General features: G+C 41.3%; 1 protein-coding gene across 3 annotated transcripts in view; it reads right to left on the bottom strand.

Annotated features, from left to right (window-relative positions):
- Positions 1-22,637, bottom strand: part of AFF3 (ALF transcription elongation factor 3) — a 488,013-nt gene that overhangs the window by 11,999 nt on the left and 453,377 nt on the right. For all 3 annotated transcript variants that reach the window (XM_048857937.2, XM_048857946.2, XM_048857957.2), the window contains 6 exons: positions 15,029-15,092; positions 8,798-8,934; positions 6,845-6,916; positions 4,502-4,595; positions 1,807-1,856; positions 1,452-1,666 (listed from right to left, as the gene is read on the bottom strand). In XM_048857937.2, the coding sequence (XP_048713894.2) occupies positions 1,452-1,666; positions 1,807-1,856; positions 4,502-4,595; positions 6,845-6,916; positions 8,798-8,934; positions 15,029-15,092 (632 nt within the window). The remainder of the gene's footprint in view (positions 1-1,451; positions 1,667-1,806; positions 1,857-4,501; positions 4,596-6,844; positions 6,917-8,797; positions 8,935-15,028; positions 15,093-22,637) is intronic.

Below are 22,637 nucleotides of genomic sequence, written 5' to 3'. Positions count from 1 at the left end.
CATGATCTGAGTGTTGCAACAATTTCATTTTAAAAATTAAACAGCTAATTCCTTGGTTCTTTCTTTCATTGACTCCCATTGATCTCGTGTGTAAAAGGATGTTTTGCCAATGGTGTCCTTATAAAGATAAAGAGACATCATTTGTAGTTCAAATGCACAAATTATCCTGACTGAAACACTTTTCAAAATGACTGAGGCCAGGCCAAATCTTGAGGTTTTTACCCAGGCAACTCCTACTTAAACCATGAGGGAACTTTGCCTGAAGGGGAACTAAATAAAAACTGACGACCCCTAGGTCCTCTCTAAGTCTATATGTGGAGGAAAGTCTGCACTTGCAGGTGAAGGGAGGGGTTCCTTTCCTCTGGCCTGGTCCAACCGTCATGTCACACAGCCCCTTTGAACCTCCATCCCATGCAGCTCCATGAAGTTGGAGGGGGTGAGCAACAGAAGCTGCTTTGTCTCCTCCAGATTCTCTCCCTAAAACTCATGGGGGACATAAGTGGAAATGAATTCAGCCTGCAGCCATATTATTATCTTCTGCTATTGCCCCTGCTCCACTGAGGGTGGAGTCTGGAGGAATTGATAGTTGGGGAGGTCCCTGGAAGCACTGCTCCTGCAAGAGCCAGGCTGAGCAGGGGCCAGCTGGAGTTGGTAGGGCCAGATGGCATAGCATAGGCAAGGAGCATCCATGCTGCTTACCTAAGTCAGAGATAGGAGGTGAAGCTGTGTTTCTCCCCCACCAACTTTAAACCCTGATTATACCAGTGTAAAGCTGACGTACTCAGACTAGAACTTGGCCTTGTATGTTTATCCTGGTGCCATGTAAATACACCAATGATCTAACTGTCCGTGCCAGAGCTAAAGTGGAGTAGTGGGACTTAAACCACAGATATTTACGCCGGGTCTGGATACTCAGAGGGGCGGTGTTCTATGTGTCCACAGACACGTAAGTCCTACAATGAGTCCTATACGTTAATGCCTCAGTCAATACATGCAAAAAGATGAGGTCATGTAGGAGTCATCACCACAAGGGAATGTCATCAGTGCACTTGATTAGTTTTCTCTTGTAAAACAAGAACAAAAGACCAAAGAGATCCATTTCTGTAGCTCTGCCACAAAGTAGTGCAATACTGCCCAGGAGAAGGAGAATTAAATGAACTCAAAAGATCAATTTAATTCCTGTTTGACTACCAGATGTCTGTGAGTCAGTTCCTGGAAAAGGGTGAGAGTTGGACAGTCAAATAAAGGAGAAATTAGCGATATTTGACCTCTTCTGAGTGGGAATGCTGACAAAACTGTTTTTGTTACCTTTTGGGACAGACCATGAATAGGCTAAAAGAATACACCTCTGTAATCCAGAAGGTAAGATCTTCCAGTAGGACCACTGTCATAGTAGGTCAATATATTGTCTTATTGGCATGTTTTTAAAGGACATGTGTTACGTTATGCACCTCTATTTTCCTTGGCTAGATTGTCAGCCATCTCCCAGTAGTCATAGCTGTGCAGGATGCTGTTGGTGACACTGACGTGATTGGCTGCCATCTGATGAATACGCTGTGGAATGCTGATAGTGGAAGAGGGGGAAGGGGCACCGGTGCTCCCCTGGGATCCTACAGAGCTGACGGGAGAAGGGCTAGGAGACATGGGGGATGGAGTTCCTGTGCTCCTGTAACAGAACATTGATATATATAACTGTACATATATATATGTAAAGGTGACATGAACAAACATGAAAATAACAGAACATAGCAAACGCCATTTCTCACTGCTATTCAGACATAGTTTCTGTGCGATGAGTGAACTTACTTTCCACTGGCACCCCATGGAGATGGAGCCTGGGCAGCTTTTGATGAATTCTGTAGAACGAACAAAAAACCCCATTTACAAACCTGTAATTTAAACAGGACTGCGAAATGAACGTCGACAAAGAGAATGTAAAGATGGGGTGCAAAAAGTAGCAGTGATAAATATGAAAGGTGTATGCAGGTCTTATGATGCCATAAATCAATTAGGCCAAATTCAGAGACGGTACAGACGGTGATGTCAGGGAGACTCCCTTACATTCAGTGTGAGGTGATAAGTCTTCCCTGAACTAGAGCCTGATTAAGCCATATGCGGGGATGAGTCATTCCTGTGTTAGGCTCCAGTCAATCCACAAACCAGGAGCTGGTCTTGTGACTCTCAGAGTGGGTATATAAGCCTCACAGGAGAAACAATAGCTTCATAGCTTGGAACTCTTCTTTGCCTGACAGTGGTGACAGACTCCACAGGCCTCAGCCTGCTCCAGTCCTAGCCTTACCCCAGTCTTGTCCCCAGTCCTGCTCCCACCCTGCTCTTACCTTGTTACAACACTGCTCTTGACTCCTGATTCTGGTTCTGACTCTTGGCTCCAACCCCCAGACCTGACTGTCCTTGCCTTGGTTTCAGACATTCATTTAGATGCAGCAAGATCTCTCAAAGCTACTTATGTCCATCCTGCTGATGTGTAAGGGAGTCTAAGAGCAGGAAGAAGGTGGGAGACACTTACAACTTAAATTAAAATAGTCTCTGCCCTACTTAGTTTAGACTCTGTTAGACACCAGTATGATGAGGGAAATTGCTCTCAGAAAGTGTAATTGAGTCTAACTTACGGCATCTTCTCCATCGCCACTGATTCGCCTGTGGGCTTTGTTCTGCTTTCATGACCCGAACTGAATCTCTTATTTTCTCAAAAATTTTTAACTCCCAAATGTCTGTGGCTTCTTAAAATTCTCTGCTTTATTAATTTTTTGAAAATGGAAATAAAAAGTTTAAAAGAAGATTTAAATAATTTTTCTTTTCTAAAAGAAAAAGATACCAAATTTACACCAAAAATGTGTGTGACAAATTCTGATCTATTTTCTTATTTGACAATACATCTGAGAGTTTTTTAATGCAGTCAGCATGTCATGTTAAATGATTTTGAAAGGTTTTAGGTACAAATATATGAAAGAAGTCTAGAATTGGCTTGTTTTCCACTGAAAGGATGACAAATGAGCAATTTTTCATTTTTTACTTTGCTTTCTAATGAGAATCTGCAGAATTATTATACCAGCAGAAGCCCTGCAAAAAACCCCAAGCTTTTCTTGTAGGATGCTTATGTTACTATAATAAAAAATAAATATCACCTTTGTTTTCTGTAGAAAGCTTTCTTTCTTCTGTTAAGAGACATTTCACATGGTTGTGAGACTGAATTTCCAATTTTTACTATGTGTTATTTGAATTGGTAGGAGAAGTACAGTGTTACAATATTTATAGATTTCTTACCAATAGACTAAAGATGATTATTAGACAAACACAAGTTTAATTAAATATTCCTCAGAGTTTAGATCCAATTTTGAGGACATCTATTTCAATTTCATAGTAAAAGATTTGTCACCTTTCCTGCCTATTTTCATGGGTTTATAATTTGGTCATGAAAATTTGTGCCTCTACTTAAAGTTCATCATTAACAAAATATTTGTGCTGGGGAGTTTTTTCCATTTTATGTACAGGACGGGACAACCCCTGCCCTCTCCTCCCCAAAATAAAAAACATACTAAAATACCCCAAACCAAATGACTACCTAGGGTACCCAAAGAGAATCGGGACTGCAGAGCATTTGTACCCTCACTGCTCTCTGATTTTATATCTCAGGATATAAAAACAAATTGAAGGGTAGAAGCAGCCACCAATTTTTTTTTTCAGAGAAATACAAAGATTATGTTTGTAGGCCAAATATTTGACCTACTCTGTTATAGATCCATCTGGAATGTTTTGATTTCCAGATGGTTTCCAATCAAATATTGTCACTTTAGGGAACATTTTAAAAATCTAATGACTTCCTGTCATACTAAAAATAAAATAGTGCACTGCATTATGAGAGAGTGGCGAATTGAAGGGAATATCTGGGGAAAACAAGATAGGAAGTGGAGGCAAGCACAGGTGTGCCAAGTTGGTGGCAGGTATATATTCTGACCACAGATATACTTGCATGCACCTCCCACTGAAGCCAATGTGGACTCCAGCCCAATACCTTAGGGAAGAATTTATCCCTTTGCCTTTTCTTATACGCTGATGTCCATAAATAGGAATCCTACAAGTTATTCCAAATATGGAGCGAGCTCAAAGTCCCGAACCCATACGAAATCTACCTTGTGGTGCATCCTGAAGTGGATTCTGATTGTGAATACTGTGAAACTTATTCGTTGCAGAGCACCATGAATCACACTGGACAATCAAGAAAAAAGAGAATGGGCTGCATGTGTCAGTTTCATGGCAGGGTGAGTTGCTCTTCCTTCAGTAAGTTGTAAGTTGTGTATGCTGAATACATGTGCTTTTGTGAATATAGAATAACAACCTGGAAATTAACGGCTTCCACTGAGGCCTGTGACAAAACTCCAGTGGGAGTAGGATTGGGTCCAACAGGGCTACTCTTTTGGAAAAGATGCAGTATCTCATATCATTATTAGCAATTTGAAAATGTAATATAGTATGAAAGTACCTTGAAATAATCAATAAGTGCTTTTGAATACTTTACAGCGTGGTCTCTTTTGAGTCGGAACATTCTCCAGTACAGAAGTGCCAAACAGCGATAACTAGAAGAAACAGAAAGGAGACAACATGTAAAATGTGTTACAGCACCTTTAAAGCACAAAGGTGGCACCTAATCTTGGGGACATATGACCCAGGAATAGACTAGTCAATGGAGAAGATAAGAGCTGTCTCAGGCTTATTCATGTTAGATGACTATGACCTCAAAGGACGGACTCTTCAAATAGCTGGAAACTGCCAGGGAACAAGGATGCCCCTAACATGTCTACATTTCCCTAGTCACACGCCTTTCCTGAGGTAATATAAAAGCTGCTAAGAATACTCTCTTCTGCCTGAGGATTCCTGTACAAAGCACATGCTAAGCAGCAATAACTAGAACAAACGGGAAGCACAGGGGAGGATCTGGCCCATTGTCTCAACGGTTTCTGTAGAGCACCGTGCACCTTTATAATACCATATAAATAAATAAGCAATAATAGTAATTAACAATAATTATACAGTCATAGAAATGTAGAGCTGGAAGACACCTTAAGAGGTCATCTAGTCCAGCCCCTTGCACTGAAGCAGGACTGAGTGCACCTAGACCATCCCTGTCAAATGCTTGTCTAACCCGGTCTTAAAAACCTCCAATAATGGGGATTCCACAATCCTCCATTTTGCAGGGATTCCACGTAACACACATAACAACAATAACTGATAAATAAATAATACATACAAAATGCTTGATCTTCTCCATCAGGTTTTTGTGTATTCACAAGATGGGGGATTGCTCAACAGTATGTAACACAACAAAAATCAGTGACACTTGTTTTCATTTGGTCACAGAGGCCAAGATTTTCAAAGGTTATTGGTGTTTTGGATGCCCACTTTGAGATACCTTAGAGCATCCTGAATTTCGAAAGTGCTGTCTTCTCACCCTCTGATAATCTCACCTAATTAAGCTTCATTGTGCAGCCAAAAATCAAATCAAAGCACTCAAAATCACTAGCCACTGTTGCAAATCTCAGCCAGGGTTGTTGTAATTCACTTTCATAGTGTTTTCTTTTTTTAGATCTGCAACCTTGAAAGTTTGAAATTTCCTCTTTTACCACTAGAGGACAGTCTTTTCTTAGGAGATCAGAATCAGATAAACTAGTTGTGTGGCAGTATGCCCAGTTTGCATTGTACAGAGCCAGAGGATACAATGGACTTACAGTCCTCATAATTCTCACTCTGCCACCTTCATAGGTTACAGTACGTATGCAAATGATGTCAACTCATCTGCTACGTGGCAGACAATGAGTTAGGGTTGCTATGCAGTGCTGAAGGAGTGCTCTGCCTACTTTCCCTTGCTGTGACCTTTCTGCTTAAACAGATGCAGTGGCTTTATGAATCTGAATTAAATTCCACAGACTAAAATGCTAGGTCCGTTCTGGAAAACACTTTACAAGCCCCAGAAATAGACATGGTCAGCTATTTTTAAAAGCAATTTTTAGTCGTTTTCCCATTTAAGCATTTTTAAAACAATTATTGTTAATCTTACTTGTGCACCCAATTGTGCATTAAAGCAGTGACAAAGGACATATAGTTAATTAAAAATAGATCACTAAATAGTCTTTCTTTTTTACATAAAATGATAAATTAAGATTGCTTAATTTATAGATTCTAAATACACATTTAATTTGGATTTTTATAGATGTTAAGAATAGATAAACTGTTGTAAAACCCATTTACTAAGAATCCATAACCATGTAATAGATATTGTACATGTTAACTATATAGTTGTTAAAATTTAAATTTAATTTAAATAACATTATTATTACTGTTCAGCAACTTTTTACAGAATCTAAGTTAAATGCATATATCTGGGAATAGTCATTCAAAGAGTTCATCCAAATTGTTTAATTATCAACATACTAACCCTTCAGACAATATGAGTATAATTTATGATGATTGAACCTAAAATGTTATACACAGAAGAAATTACTGAGACGCTGTTACAAGGAAAGTACATCAGTCATAAAAATACAGACCATCAGGCACTTAAAAATTAATTACGCTGACGTGCCATAGCTGACCTGTCACAGCCAATAAATCTGAATTGCTTATTTACAGAAACAGAACGCAGACCAGGCAGTAATACAAGGAAAAACATGTGACACTGGTCTAGATCTTCTTGGATCAGGAAATATTCTCTCTCTGTCAACAGACAACACAAAACCAAAGTCCTCTATCTGACTGCACTAAGCATTTGATTTTCAAGGACTGACTCACTGCATCAAAGAAGTCTTTGAGTAAATATTGATGTACTAACCATAATGCTGCTAGCTGTTTGTCCTCTGGAGTGGCATTAGGTCCTGTGTGGGTTTTTAGTCTCACAGCATACCTTAAAAAAAGGGGAAAAGCCGGCATTAAGGCCAGTGTGTGTTAACAGGAGACCACCTTACTGTTGGGTCACATCCTCATGGAGCTGTCCCGATTTACACCCGTTGAGGACCTGCCCCATTACGTTTATTCTTTCAGTTATCACAGATACATTTTGTGCTCTTCAGTTCATGCTTTCGAGCCATTCTGCCATTAGCTCTCTCTCCCTCCCAGCCTAATTAATTCTCTTCAGCCAGCAGTAACTCCCTTGGAAATCCATACAATATTAAGGGGATCCGGCTTTGGAGAGTTATTGCTCCTTGGTTTGCCTTGTGTAGTCCTCCCAAAATATTCTCCAGCCCTGTGGAACCCCTATTTTGCAGAGTTCATGCAAAAAGGCTTCCACAGAATTTGAGGGCAGAAGAGAACGTATCATGGAGCCAGTGCTCTCCTCACACAGCAAATTTTGGGCTTGTCTCTCCAGTTTTGCTCCTCCAAGCACTGAGTAGCAGAGGGCAGCATGTGGCTCACTGCTATTTTGGTCCTATGACATTGTTCAAATTCTTCAAAGATCTACAGTAGTAGCATTGCTATTTCAAGAATGTATGTGCTAACCAGCCAAATCAATTCCTGGAAATCTCAACTTCTGGTTTAGCACCTGAGCAATGGACAAGATTAGTGCAACATACAATACCTCTGGGCTTGCTTCCAGAAGAATACATGTTCCCCGTAATTAGCTGATTGTATTTCATCTTTGTAATCAAACTCTAATTCTGACATCAGTGCAAATGCATTGTGTGCATGATAATCCACACCTTATTTCAATAAACACTTGTCCTGATAAACCAGTTACTTTTTTGGACTATACCTAGCAGGCAGCTCATAAACAATTTACTTTATAACTATGAAATCCTAGCTACATGCATAGATGGAGCTCTAAGCAAAATTCAGGGCCAGAGTCAGGACCGTAAATATACTGTAATTAGAGAAGACAAAGCAGACAAAGAAGGGCAACTATGCTGCTTGTGATGGTGCAGGTCAAAGGGGGTGGGAATAAGTATAGAGAGCTTTATAGTGGTGAGCAAAAGGTATTTTATCTTATGTCATTCCTTCGTGTCAGAGTCAGCTGGCTGAGCTGGCTTTACTGCAACTAAAAAGCATAAGAAGTGAGCCCAAACTGGGACCACAATACAGTAGAATTGTTTACACAAATGAGAATATGGTCAGATCAGCAGAGAAATCTGGAAGAAAACACTTGTTTTAAAAGTTTTGCAGAACTATGATTTTTAAAAATATTAAACTTTGAAAGTGAATTTAGTGCTGGTGAAAGCTGCTTGGCTGACTGCCCTGGGGAATTAAATTCTCTATCTGCAGAACAGGTATAATGTGGTCACTGGCAGTGCAAATTTTCTTTGCCAACGTGCCTTAATTCTGTTCTGGATGGACCACTCTTTGGATGAGAGAATAGCTCAGACTCCGTGATGATTCAATCTTTGCCTTTTTTAGCTGAGACTGTTGATAAGGAAGCCTGTTGATGTCAGCTTTAATAGGGGAAGAGGGTTGTGGTGTGCATGCTTGTCCAGCAGGAACTGGATTGCGATTACCAACATATTTCACATAGACCAAACAACAGCAATGGGATTGTATTGATCTTCAGCCACTACCAATCTGGGTTGGATTAGAACTGATGGCCAAATGGTGGAAATTCCATAATCACATTATCAACCTCCTTAGGCACTGAGTTCCCCAAATGATGAATATTGACTGTTGTAGTTTGTTTGTTTTTGTTTTTGTTTTAAATATTTCCATCTGTAATTTCTACCCATGTTTAAAGGCATTCAGGTATGTTCTCCTCCTGATGGAAAATATATCCAAACAGTGCTGTTGTTCCATACAAGCTTACCTGATAAGTTCAACTGTTTCTGAATACATTGTATAAGGGGATTTAGATTCCATGGGGCCTTGTTCCATAGCATTTCCACATTCAATAAATGATAATGCTGCTTCAGCGTAATTCAGCGCCTTTCCAAATTTCTCCACCTGGCAGATAAAATAAGGTCACAGAGAAATATTGGAGTCACCAAACTATGGTTACAAATTGTAGCAAAACAAGTTACACATAGGTAAGGTTGATGCCAGCTGACACAAAACATCCCTTCAAATTCTAAAAGACTTACAAATATGGCTGTGAGGAAGCAAACACCACAACAACGAAGAAAGCTAATGCCAAGGGAATTTATGACGGAGGTTGAGCAAACTGGTTTGGATAAAATAACAAAAGCAGCAGCAAAAGGAGAAAAAAGAAACAAAGAAAAATATAACAACCCAATAGGCATATCACTTATCATGCTTGGATGTAAATACAATCTTTCAATGCTAAACAAAGAAAGGTAATGACTAGCCTGTAACTAAGAGAAATAAGGAGCAAATGGTTGGACATTTTTTTGAGTTCTTGGCAGAGAGCTAGAGGAAAATAATTAAGGAGGGTAAGATTTAAAAAATCATTATGAGGATGAACTTTTGCCCAAAATACAAACTAGACCTGGATCAAAGCTCTGAGGTTTTAACGTATGAAGTTATTCTTAGCTCCTTTTCTTGTCCAGATTTTGCATACATTTGCACTAGCTGGTTTCTGTCAAGATTCAAAAGGAGATCTATCAAAAGATTGCAAGAAAAGCTGTCCTTCAGGTCCTTCCAACCCATTCAGCACTAGGAAACACCAGAGAGTTTACGAGATAGCCTGTACTTGTAAGAATTCCTACCTAATTTCTAGACTAAAGGGTTTTAGATATGTTTGCACAAGCTTTAGATGTGCAGACTTTGGATTCAGGCTTATTCCAACTGCCTAACACGATGGCTTCGCCTACACTATGGCTACATCTACACGATAAGCGAGGGATGTGATTCTCAGCTCGCATAGACTTACCTGTGCTAGCTCTCATCTGAGCTAGCATGCTAAAAACAGTAGTGTAGCTGTGGTAGTATGGGCAGCAGCCATGACGGCACCATGCTAACTGCCCTGAATACAAACCTGCCTGAACCTTGTGGGTATGTACTCAGGGCCGCTAGTGTAGTGCTGACAGACCCCGGTCGGCACGATCAAACTGGGGACCTCTGGCGCTTAGTGCATGAGCCTCTACCGCATGAGCTAAAAGCCAACTGGCTGTCAGCCAAGGCTGTAGAGCAGACTCATTAATCTCTCTCTCTCTCAAAGTGGTCTCCGTGCCACTAGATGGGACAGAACACCATGCCCAGGAGGTGTTGGGTTACATACTTCCCCTAGCTGAGGAAGTGCATCCTGAGCTTCAGAGACTTCCCAGTTGAAATCCCGGATGAGCCCCCACCTATAATGCCGACAGACCCCGGTTGTCGGTGAGCGGGGTCGAACCTGGGGCCTTTGGAGCTTAGTGCATGAGTCTCTACTGCAGGGGTCCTCAGACTTTTGTACTGGTGACCCTTTCACACAGGAAGCCTCTGAGTGTGACCCCCCTTATACATTAAAAACACTTTTTTATATATTTAACACCATTATAAATGCTGGAGGCAAAGCGGGGTTTGGGGTGGAGGCTGACAGATCGAGATCGCCCATGTAATAACCTTGCGACACCATGAGGGGTCCCGACCCCCAGTTTCAGAACCCCTGCTCTACTGCATGAGCTAAAAGCCACCTGGCTTAGCTAAGGCTGTAGAGCAGACTAATTTTATATCTCTCTCTAAGTGCTCTCGGTGCCACTAGATGGGACACAACACCACACCCAGAAGGTGTGTGAGTTACACTAGCACATGCCACTGCTACCACTCTCCATGACACCGCCAAGCATACTACCCTACTATTTTTAGTGTGCTAGCTAAGATGAGAGCTAGGACAAGTATATCTTCATGAGCTGAGAATCGCCCCCCAGGTCACAGTGTAGATGTAGCCTATGAGGTATTCTGGGGCCTTCACTATAGCTATTGTTTTTCTGTGGAAGGCTCTCAGAAGCCACAGTGATGGGTAGCAGTATAAAACCCTAAAATGAGAGACGGACATTGCCACAATGATATTTTTATTCATTTTAAAGAAATTTTAAAGATAACAAATATGGGAGGAGAATACAAACAAGGTTCCTGGTGAAACACTATCAAATAATAATCATTGAGGGACTGCTCCATTACAGGAGAAAGATGGACAAAATCAGAAAGGTCCAAAATAGAAGAAAGGAAAGGCAACCTCTACAGAGAATTCAGCATAGAAGCAGGAGGATTAGTGACGAAGAGAAAAAAAAACAAGATATAAATATTAGAAAAGTATAATAACCCAGTCAGTAGGTCGTTTATCAGCCACATTGGCTTTAAGTCAAGAAAGGTAATGATTACTCTGTAACTTGGAAAAATAAAGGCCATGACCAAGAACCTAAATAAGGATGGTACCTCCTGTAGGCACCCAGTTCTGAAAATCGTGGCCTATGCATCCTGAAACTTTCCAAGTTCTTGTCAGAAGAAAATAATCAAGGAGTCTATAGGGAATATAATAGTCTAGGGTTCTAGAAAATAACTGTCAGCCAGATTCTGGTCTCATACTAGTGTGAAATCAGAACCAGGTTCAGTACCTTTAAAAGTTCTGCGGGGTTATTCAACAGCAATGATCTCATCTGAAATCCTTCTTTAGCTTCCTCCTCACTGACTTTTTCCTACATATACTCTGGTCTGGCTTCTGCCCTCTCTGTTGCCCGATCCAGGTCACTATTGACTTTCTCCCACTAAAGGGTTCATCTGTATTCTCATTACTCTTTATCTACTGCCGCCTTCAGCACAGTCAATCACTCTCTCCTCCTGACTTTCTGCCCTCTTTCGGCTTGCGTGATTGTGCTTTCCACGTTTTCCTCCTCTTTATATGACTGCTCCTGCAGACTCTCCTTCAGTGGCTCCTCAAATGCCCAATTCCTCTTCTCTGTTGTTATTCTTTGGAGTTTGTGTCTTCAGTCCCCCCCTTTCTTTCTCTCTAGACACCCTCTGCTGGCTCCCATGATTTCAACTACCACCTCGACATGGGCGAATCCTAAATCTACCTCTCTGCCCTGACCCCTCTTCTCTTCCATCAGAATCCAGGTGGAAAAAAGGTTGTAGAGAGCCATTAGTATATTCAACTCATCTAGTTGAAATCTATTGCACAAAGTGAAAGACTAGTTGATCTTATTCCTTTCTAAGGTATTAGGCTTTGGAATGGTACATTGGCTCCAATCTCTCTTAGGTACTTATATAGCCCCACTGCTGTAGTATCTGAGCACTTCACAATCTTTTTAATATTCTGACCTTCATGACACCCCTGTGAGGTAGGGAAATGCTATTATCCCCATTGCACAGCTGAACGGAACAGAGCCGGGGAACCGAAGCACAGAGAAACAAAGTGACTTTCCCAAGGTCAAGGAGTACTTGTGGCACCTTAGAGACTAACCAATTTATTTGAGCATGAGCTTTCGTGAGCTACAGCTCACTTCATCAGATGCATACCGTGGAAACTGCAGCAGACTTTATATATACACAGAGAATATGAAACAATACCTCCTCCCACCCCACTGTCCTGCTGGTAATAGCTTATCTAAAGTGATCAACAGGTGGGCCATTTCCAGCACAAATCCAGGTTTTCTCACCCTCCACCCCCCCACACAAATTCACTCTCCTGCTGGTGCTAGCCCATCCAAAGTGACAACTCTCATACGCACCAACAACCACATACCACACAACAGAACCACTAACCCAGGAACTTATCCTTGCAACAAAGCCCGTTGCCAATTGTGCCCACATATCTATTCAGGGGACACCATCACAGGGCCTAATAACATCAGCCACACTATCAGAGGCTCGTTCACCTGCACATCCACCAATGTGATATATGCCATCATGTGCCAGCAATGCCCCTCTGCCATGTACATTGGTCAAACTGGACAGTCTCTACGTAAAAGAATAAATGGACACAAATCAGATGTCAAGAATTATAACATTCATAAACCAGTCGGAGAACAGTTCAATCTCTCTGGTCACGCAATCACAGACATGAAGGTCGCTATCTTAAAACAAAAAAACTTCAAATCCAGACTCCAGCGAGAAACTGCTGAATTGGAATTCATTTGCAAATTGGATACTATTAATTTAGGCTTCAATAGAGACTGGGAGTGGCTAAGTCATTATGCAAGGTAGCCTGTTTCCTCTTGTTTTTTCCTACCCCCCCCCCCCCCAGATGTTCTGGTTTAACTTGGATTTAAACTTGGAGAGTGGTCAGTTTAGATGAGCTATTACCAGCAGGAGAGTGAGTTTGTGTGTGTATGGGGGTGGGGAGGATGTAAGAAAACCTGGATTTATGCAGGAAATAGCCCGACTTGATTATGTAAAGAGTTGTCACTTTGGATGGGCTAGCACCAGCAGGAGAGTGAATTTGTGTGTGGGGGGGTGGAGGGTGAGAAAACCTGGATTTGTGCTGGAAATGGCCCACCTGTTGATCACTTTAGATAAGCTATTACCAGCAGGACAGTGGGGTGGGAGGAGGTATTGTTTCATATTCTCTGTGTATATATAAAGTCTGCTGCAGTTTCCACGGTATGCATCTGATGAAGTGAGCTGTAGCTCACGAAAGCTCATGCTCAGATAAATTGGTTAGTCTCTACGGTGCCACAAGTACTCCTTTTCTTTTTGCGAATACAGACTAACACGGCTGTTCCTCAAAAACCTTTCCCAAGGTCGTTCAAGAAACTTGTGATGGAGCCAGGAGTTGAACCTGCAGCTCCAAAGTCCCAGGTTAGTCAAAGGTTAGTGTCTTAACCACTGGAACACCCTTTTTCTCGAGCTAAAAAGCTCCTTAGTATAGTCAATAATTTCTCCATTTTTTCTCAAAGAAATGCACCATTTACAGTTCTCTACAAGATTTTCTGACTTGAGTCACTTTAAAACAATATAAACCTGAATAAACCATGGAAAAGCACACTAATAAACTCTGGTCCAGAGCACAACTTTGCCTGACATACTATTTTCTTGGGATCCTACATTAGAGGCCTGCTCCTACTTCTTTGGGCATTTTAGGCTCAGCACAGCTGAGGCAGGTGGACTCCCAGTCACATTTCTGCTCCCCTGAACATGGGCAGCAGAGGCAACATGCCCCTCTCAGAGCAGCCGAAGGGACTGCGGTGCTAGCTGAAGATCTGTCAGCGTGCTGCGTGCTCTGTCCCATCCCCAGCATGTCCCTTCCCCTGTTCTCTGTGGCACACCTCGGGAAGGGGAGGAGTGCCTCAGTTCCACATACAGCCTCAGTCACCGCTTTGTTATAGGGAAACCTTGGCTGCCCCATTAGAGCAACCAAAGCCTGGGTCAGGAATTTGTTATTGCCATGGTCAGTTGTGTCAGGAGTTACCTAGAGGCCCGATAGAGAAATGATTATCTGTGTGTTGATATTATTTTGGCAGGAAGTATCTGTAATGAAAACAGGAGTCTTTTCGCCTTGGAGCAGTGAGGCTTTGTCCCGAGTCCTTTGAGATCAGTGGGAGTCTTTCCTTTGGCTTCTATGGGCTTTGGACTGATCCACTGAGCACAGTTACGGTATATCAAGCCAGTGGCTAGCCAGCTAGCTCTCCAGAAAAAAAAAGACATTTTGGAAATCTCATAGAGTCACTGCCGCCCAGATTTTAAAAGGTATTTATGTGCTGTGGAGCTCAGCGTTGCAATGCCCAACTGATTTAGGAGCCTAAATCTCATTTTCAAAAGGTATTTAGGTACTATTGACAGTCAGTGGGTTTTAGGCTCCTAAGTGCCTAAATCCCTTTGACAATGAGATTTAGGTTCCTAAACCAGCTAGATGATGCAACACTGAGAGTCACAACTCCGAAATACCTTTCAAAATCTGGGTCTATTACTATAGCTACTCATTAAAGCAAAGGAATAAATGGAATTTTTCATTTATCCAAGAGTTGATCCCTGTAAGTTGTTATTTGTTTAAGTCATAGTTTATTGGGCTATGAATGCTTGATTGTATAAACACTTCTTAATTTAACAAGCCCAGCCATCCTGATAATAGATTTTATAATTACCCTAGCTGTGTTACACTGATGAAGAAGTTCCATTACACAAATAATACAGAACAACATAACTGGAAAGAAAATGTTCTCACCATTGCATCTGCTTTATGCTTCTTCCGTTTAGCTTCTTGCATAAAGTGATCTGCATTGCGTGGTCTACAAATAAGAATAAGAATATATTTTACTATTTTTGAAGTGCAAAACATTTTCAAGTTATTTTATCCCTTATTTCAAACCTGATTTGCAAACATTTTTGCAAAGAAAATATACTTAAAATGGAAACATGCATTTTGTATTTCCAGATTGCTCCCTGTGAAAACAATAGCATTTATGGCTGTTCTCGTTCTTCAGAAGTTAATAATTCAAAGAAAAAAATTAATAAAATTTGTTTTTATGGCTTATATAAACTGCTTCCCAAATTAGTGCAGTTTTGATCTTCAAAACAGACACAGGTACTAAACAGAGAAAGCAAACAGAGAAATGAAAATAAATAAATAAGGAAGAAAGTAAAGAGGTCAGATGAAAACTTTCAGATCATATTTGGACACAAGCAAATTCTCTCTCAGGTTAGAATGAAAGATGTTTTATGAAATATCCATGCAGCAGTGCTGAAAATGTGATACATTTCCTTAATTTCTGCAACCATGCGTTATAGAATATTCATTTTTAATATCTGACTGTCTCATCTGCCCACTAATCCATACTTGCCAGGACTACTTCTAATGTTCCAAATTTCTAAGCAGCTGCAGACAGGTATCATTATTTTTATATATATATAATAGTAATACATATATGCAAGCATTCAAAAGTTAAGAAATGCCAGAATTAAGGTTGCCTGGGCAACCTTAATTTGGCCCCCTTGGGCTTATGCATTAAGATACAGTTTTTTCATAATCACATACTATTTTTTCCACAGAATCCCAGCCTCATTTAGTGCATAGGTTGGACATGCTCTGGGTATGAATCAGGATTGTGTAGTAAAGGAGACTATTTGTATATGGACCCCTGCTTTATTATGTTGCAGAATCTGGAAGGTTGTCATGAATGAGGCAGGGGCTTGCAGGAAGAGAAAGGATGGTTTCATGGGTAAGGTGACTGCTGCCTGGAGAACTGGATTCTATCCCTGCCTCTGCTACAGAATCCCTGTATAATGCTGGGCAAGTCACTTAAACCAAATTTTTCACAGATGATCACTAATTGTGTGTTCCTCATTTTCTGGATGCCTTACTTGAGACCCACGGGTCTGACATTCAGAAGTGCTGAGCACTCACAGCTCCTGGTGAACTCAATGAGAGCAGTGCTTTGAACATATAAAGTGCTGCATAAGACTACATGGTCTGAAAAATCATATCATAGGTATCTCAAATTGGGCATCCTAAATGAGACGATACTTTAGACCTTGATCTCTTTGTGCCTCCGTCTTCTATCTGTATAATGGGGATAATAATATCCGGTCATCTCACAGAGGTGATGTGAAAATAAATTAATGTTTGTGAAAGCCCATGAGAAAATTAATAATTCAGTCTTCAGAACAGGGTTTGAATAATGTGCAGTAAATGGGGCATCAGCCCACACACTGAACAATAAGGATAAAACAAATATCGAACAGCTGCTCATTAAGTGAGTGCTGTCCATCCTGGCTACTGAATGCGGCAGGGGTCATATGGAAAAAATAGTATGTGATCTTGTCACTAAAGATTGCATCATAATGCATAAACACAAGTGGGCTGAATTAGATTACAAAAGCAACCTGAATTCTGGCATTTTCTATCTCTTGAGTGCTGGACTTGGCAACCTTAATAATGTTCTTTTAACATAGTTGTTGTGTGCTGCTTAGGGCTGTCAAGCAAATGTCACATGGCACAGCAGTGGGTCCAGATGCTATTCCCGCAGAGATCTTCAAGTGTGGGGCCATGAGCTGATCAGGAAGCCCACTGGTCTCTACCTAAAGTTTTGGGAACAGGAGGCTGTGCCACAGGAATTTAAAGATGTATCATTCACCTGTACAAAAGGAAAGGCAATCAGGCCTCTTGCAATAACCATTGTGGCATCTCGCTCCTTGCCACTGCAGGAAAAATACTCACCTAAACCAGCTAATTGATCAATTTGCAGAGAAGATACTGCCTGAAAGCCAAGGTGGCCTCTCCCCTGGGCATGGTACTTCAGACAAGATCTTTGCACTCCGGAAAGTTCAGGAGAAATGTTGGGAGCAGAATCAAGACCCATACGTAATTTTTGTTGATCTTACTACGGCCTTTGGCTCTGAATAGAGATGGCCTGTGGACTAGTTTGGGTGCCCTAATAGGTTCATCCACATTATTAAATCTTTTCATGCAGGAATGCAGATTTGTGTCCTTGACCAAGGCTGCCTCTCAGCTCCTTTCATTGTCACAAATGGAGCAAAAGAAGGCTGTGTTCTTGCTCTGACATTATTCAGCATCATGTTTGCAGCTGTTCTAATAGATGCATTCAGAGACATTGATTGTGGCATTTGTATGCAGTACCATATGGATGGAGGTGTCTTGAATTTGCATTGCCTGTGTATGAAGACAAAAGTTAGGCAGACAATCATTGTGAATTACTGTTCACTGATGACCGTGCTATTGGCTCACAATTTCAGGGATATTCAGTTGCTTGGGGACTGCTTTGTATGTGCAGCAAAAGGTTTTGGCTTAACGATCAGCCTAAACAAAGACAGAGGTCACGGTCCAGCCTCGACTGGAAAGTACTGCCACTACTCCAGTTGGGTCCATTGATGATATACCACTCAAGGTCACTGGCAAATTTTGCTACTCAGGCAGTGTTGTTTCACAAGACACAATAATTGATGATGACATTATGAAACACATTGGTGCAGTCAGCCATGCCTTTGGAAAACTTCAGCATCATCCCTGGAATGAATATGCTGTCCGACTGCAAACAAAAATAGATGTTTATTGCACCATGGTCATCACCACATTTCTTCATGGCTGCGATACATGGACTACTTATCAATGCCATATAAAACACTTGGACCTATTCCACCTACGATGTCTATGGCAGATAATGGGAGTTGAATGGCAAGATACGGTTCCTAACACAGTGGTCCTTGGGAGCTGCAACATCACAGGCATTGAAGCTTTTATAGGGAAAGCACAGATGAGATGGTGCAGTCATGTGGTCCGTATGTCTGACAGTAGAATATCAAAGGCCATTTTCTACGGAGAACTGCAGACTGGAACTTGTTTGGGGGTCAGATCAAGAAAATGTTACTAAAACACTCTTAAGGCCAACCTCCAATCTTGCGATATTCACCCTAACACCTGGGAGCTCTTAGAGCATGACAAGATCTGATGGCGGCCGCTCTGCCACATTGGAGAGAAAGACTTTGATAGCTCACAGACTGCCGCAATCAAGGAGAGACGTGCAAGGCACAAAGCTAAAAGCAGTGCACAATTCATCTGCAACTGTTTTCACCTGTGGCACCCGTGGACAGAGCTGCAGGTCCGGAATTGGTCTTTGGTCTTATCTCAGGACCCACAATATGTGACTGTAGCTCATCTGTCGAACTGACAACAGAAGATTCCATCATTATCTTCACTATCAAACGTGTAAAATACATTCCAACTCTCAAAACCTTCCTTAAAAATAGTTCAAGATTGCTAATTGATAACAAATATCACATACTTTACATAACCCAAGCACTTCACAGCAAGGAAATGAACAGTTAAGACCATCCTAAATCTTATACTGTCCACACAGGCACTGAGCCTACAAACACTTATACATATGCTTAACTTTACTATCTTGAGTAGTCACGCTGAAATAAATGGGGCTACTCATGATGGTCCATCATGATTGCAAAAGATGGATAGCGGTGGCTGACAATCTCTGGATTGACGACATCACTGAAGAAGACTCATGATGGTAGTAAAGTAAAACGTGCGTAAGTGTTTTCAGGATCAGGGTCATAATAAGCAAATAATAATGATAATTTCTTTCAAGTATAAAGAAATGCATATTTCATCACAACACAATACCATTACTCAGATCCATGGATTGCTAGATTGTTGTTTCTCTTCATGTATCATTTTTATTATCTTGATTTTAGTATCCAAATAGCTTCTTTAAAGTAAATAAAGTCCATTTATCCATGTCTGAATACTGGTGAAATCATAGCAGAATTTTTGGAAACCTTCTTGATCCATTGATCACTTTGCACACTCAATAGCTGACTTCCCAGTAAACTGCTGCACACCACCTATCAGTTGCTCGCTGGCCATCCCCTACTTTGATGACCCCCCACCATTCTTTCCATGGTAACTTTTGTGAAGTTATTTCCATTTCTATGCCTGATGTGACCAAAGTACATTAGTTTGTGCCCATGGATTTCTAAGAGCAGAGGTTGCGTCTCTCTAATAATATTTCTAACATAAGCATCCATCTTCTTTTCCGTCCAGGAAAGACGCAAGCACCACATCTCAAAGGCTTCAATTTTCCTTCTTTTCAGCAGCATTAGTTTCAACATATCTGAGGTCAGTTAAGAGGTGTTCAGCAACCCCCCCCACCCCCGCCTCCATTCATTCCAGTTTAACAAAACCCTCCAGGGCTCGTCTCATAATAAATTCTGTCCCCATATTGAAAAGCCATGGGGACAGAGTGCACCCTCGTCTCAGACCCTGCCCAGTGGAAAACTGTTGCCCACTATTGCTTGCACCCTGGTTGACACTAGAGGTTTGCAGTGGGTTCAATGAGATGTTTTGGAATCCACCACGTCTGCTTGTATCCTCCAGAGACAGTCACGTCAGATGGTATCAAATGCTTTGGAGTAGTCAATGAAGCACATGATCAGTGGGTGACTGTATTCCCTGCATTTTTCAATAATATGGCAGACATTCATGATTTGATCATGTCTGTCTCATCAAAACCAGCTTGTTATGGTGGTAGTTATGCTTATGGCTAAGATTATGTCATGGAAGTCACGGATTCTGTGACTTCCAGAGACCTCCGTGACATTTTTCCACTTTAGCCCCGAGGCAGTGGGGCTAGAGCTGTCAGCTGGCAGGGCCCTGCAGCTCCCAGCGGCCACGGGCAGGGGAGGGGGAACCTGAGCTCCCAGCCGCTGTGGGCGGCAGGGCGATGCCGGTGTTCCTAGCCACGGTGGATGGTGGGGGGGACCACAGAGCTCCCAACTGCCACAGGCGCTGGGGGGCCCCCCCAGTTCCCAGTCCCTGGTCCTGGAGCTCCAAGCCATGATGGGGACCCCTGCAGCTCCCAGCCGCCATGGGCGGTGGGGGGACCCCACAGCTGCAGCAGCAGTGGGTGCAGATCACAGGCTTCCGTGAATTTTTGTTTATTGCCCGTGACCTGTCCACGATGTTTACTAAAAATAAGCATGACAAAATCTTAACCTTAATTATGCTTTTATCATTTGCTTTATGCGATCCTGAATTATGTTGAACAACACTTGACTTGTGTGCAATATCAGAGAAATGGTATGATAGTTACTGTACTCTGTTATATCTCTTATCTTTGGTAAGGGCAGAAAGATTCCCTTTGTCCAGCTGTCTGGCCAACTTCTAATCATCCATACACTTGCAAATTTCCCACATGAGATCCATACCATGGTCACTGATCAATTTTAGCAATTCTGCTGGAGTGTTATCTACCCCTGGGTGCTTTCCCAGGCTTCATTTTTAAAAAGGGAAAAAGGTCCCAGGACCAGGCTCCAACCCAAACACAAACATCTACACTGCAATTTTATACCCCCAGAGCCTGAGCCTGAGTCAGCAGACACAGCCCAGCAGCAGGTGTCCTACTGCAGTGTAGACATACCCTACGTGGCTCTGATGAGGCACACAGATTGGCACAATAATCTCTCCATCCATATTTGATATAATCTTTGGCTGTCAATTAATCACAGTTAACTCACGCAATTAACTAAAAAAATTAATCATGATTTAAAAAATTGCAATTAATCGCAATTTTAATCGCACTGTTAAACAATAGAATACCAATTTAAATGTATTAAGCATTTTGGATGGTTTTGCTACATCATCATATATATTGTATTCTGTGTTGTAATTGAAATCAAAGGATATATTTTTGATTAGAAATACTTGGACTGTAAAAATGATAAACAAAAGAAATAGTATTTTTCAGTTCACTTCATGCAAGTACTGTAGTGCAATCTCTTTGTCGTGAAAGTGCAACTTACAAATGCAGATTTTTTTTGTCACGTAACTGCATTCAAAAACAAAACAATGTAAAACTTCAGCGCCTACAAGTCGACTCAGTCCTACTTCTTGTTCAGCCAATCACTAAGACAAACAAGTTTGTTTACATTTACAGGAGCTAATGCTGTCCTCTTCTTATTTACGTCACCAGAAAGTGAGAACAGGCATTTGCATGGCACTTTTGTAGCTGGCATTGCAAGGTATTTAGGTGCCAGATATACTAAACATTCATATGCCTCTTCATGCTTTGCCCACCATTTCAGAGGACATGCTTCCATGTTGATGACGCTCATTAAAAAATAGTGCGTTAATTAAATTTGTGACTGGACTCCTTGGGGGAGAATAGTGTGTCCCCTGCTCTTTTACCTGCATTCTGCATATATTTCATGTTATAGCAGTCTCGGATGATAATCCAGCACATATTGTTTATTTTAAGAACATTTTCACTGTGGATTTGACAAAACGCAAAGAAGGTACCAATGTGAGATTTCTAAAGATAGCTACAGCACTCGACCCAAGGTTTAAGAATCTGAAGTGCCTTCCAAAATCTGAGAGGGACGAGATGTGGAGCATGCTTTCAGAAGTCTTAAAAGAGCAACACTCCGATGCGGAAACTACAGAACCCGAACCACCAAAAAAGAAAATCAACCTTCTCCTGGTGGCATCTGACTCAGATAATGAAAATGAACATGCGTTGGTTCGCACTGCTTTGGATTGTTATCGAGCAGAACCTGTCATCAGCATGGACGCACGTCCCCTGGAATGGTGGTTGAAGCATCAATATATTTGAAAATGTACAAAACATCCAAAAATATTTAAATAAATAGTATTCTATTATTGGGTATTCTATTATTGTTAACAGTGCGATTAATAGCAATTAATTTTTTTAATCACTTGACAGCCCTAATATCATCACCTTCAGTAAGAACTCTGCCCTCATGATCTTTTAATATGCTTGTTTGCAGGGAAAACTTCTCAGAAAGAAATCTGACAAATGGGATTTATGATATTCTTAACTACTCATTGCATTTCTTTTTAAGTACTTGGGTATTGTAAATGCCGATAGGTATCTATATTACGGTCACTTAGCAATCTTAATTATTTTTGAAAAAGGACGTTTTTTGAGTTTGGGAAATTGTCAAGCTGTCTGGAGTGACTCACAAGCATGGGTACCAACTTCAGGGCAGACTGTTACAAACTAGGGCATAAGCCCCAAACTGTTTGTGAGTTCTATACTTAGATTTCACCAACCAGGTATCAAGAGTGAGCTCTTCAAGCACTATAACAGCCTTAACATGGAGTCACAGACAGTTCCCTTGGGCACTCCGATCTATCACGCCACCCAGGCAAGCCTGCCTTTGTGACAGATGGTCCCTTACACCAAAAATCACAACAACATTCATGTTATTCCCAGTCCCAAAGGACCAGTCACTTAGGTCAATTGCACCTCAGATCCTATATTAAAGACATTGCTTGTAGCCAATCC

Source organism: Caretta caretta, chromosome 1 (assembly GCF_965140235.1).
Source record: "Caretta caretta isolate rCarCar2 chromosome 1, rCarCar1.hap1, whole genome shotgun sequence".
NCBI classification, from domain to species: Eukaryota; Metazoa; Chordata; order Testudines; family Cheloniidae; genus Caretta; species Caretta caretta.
This window is presented reverse-complemented; position numbering and strand designations above follow the sequence as displayed.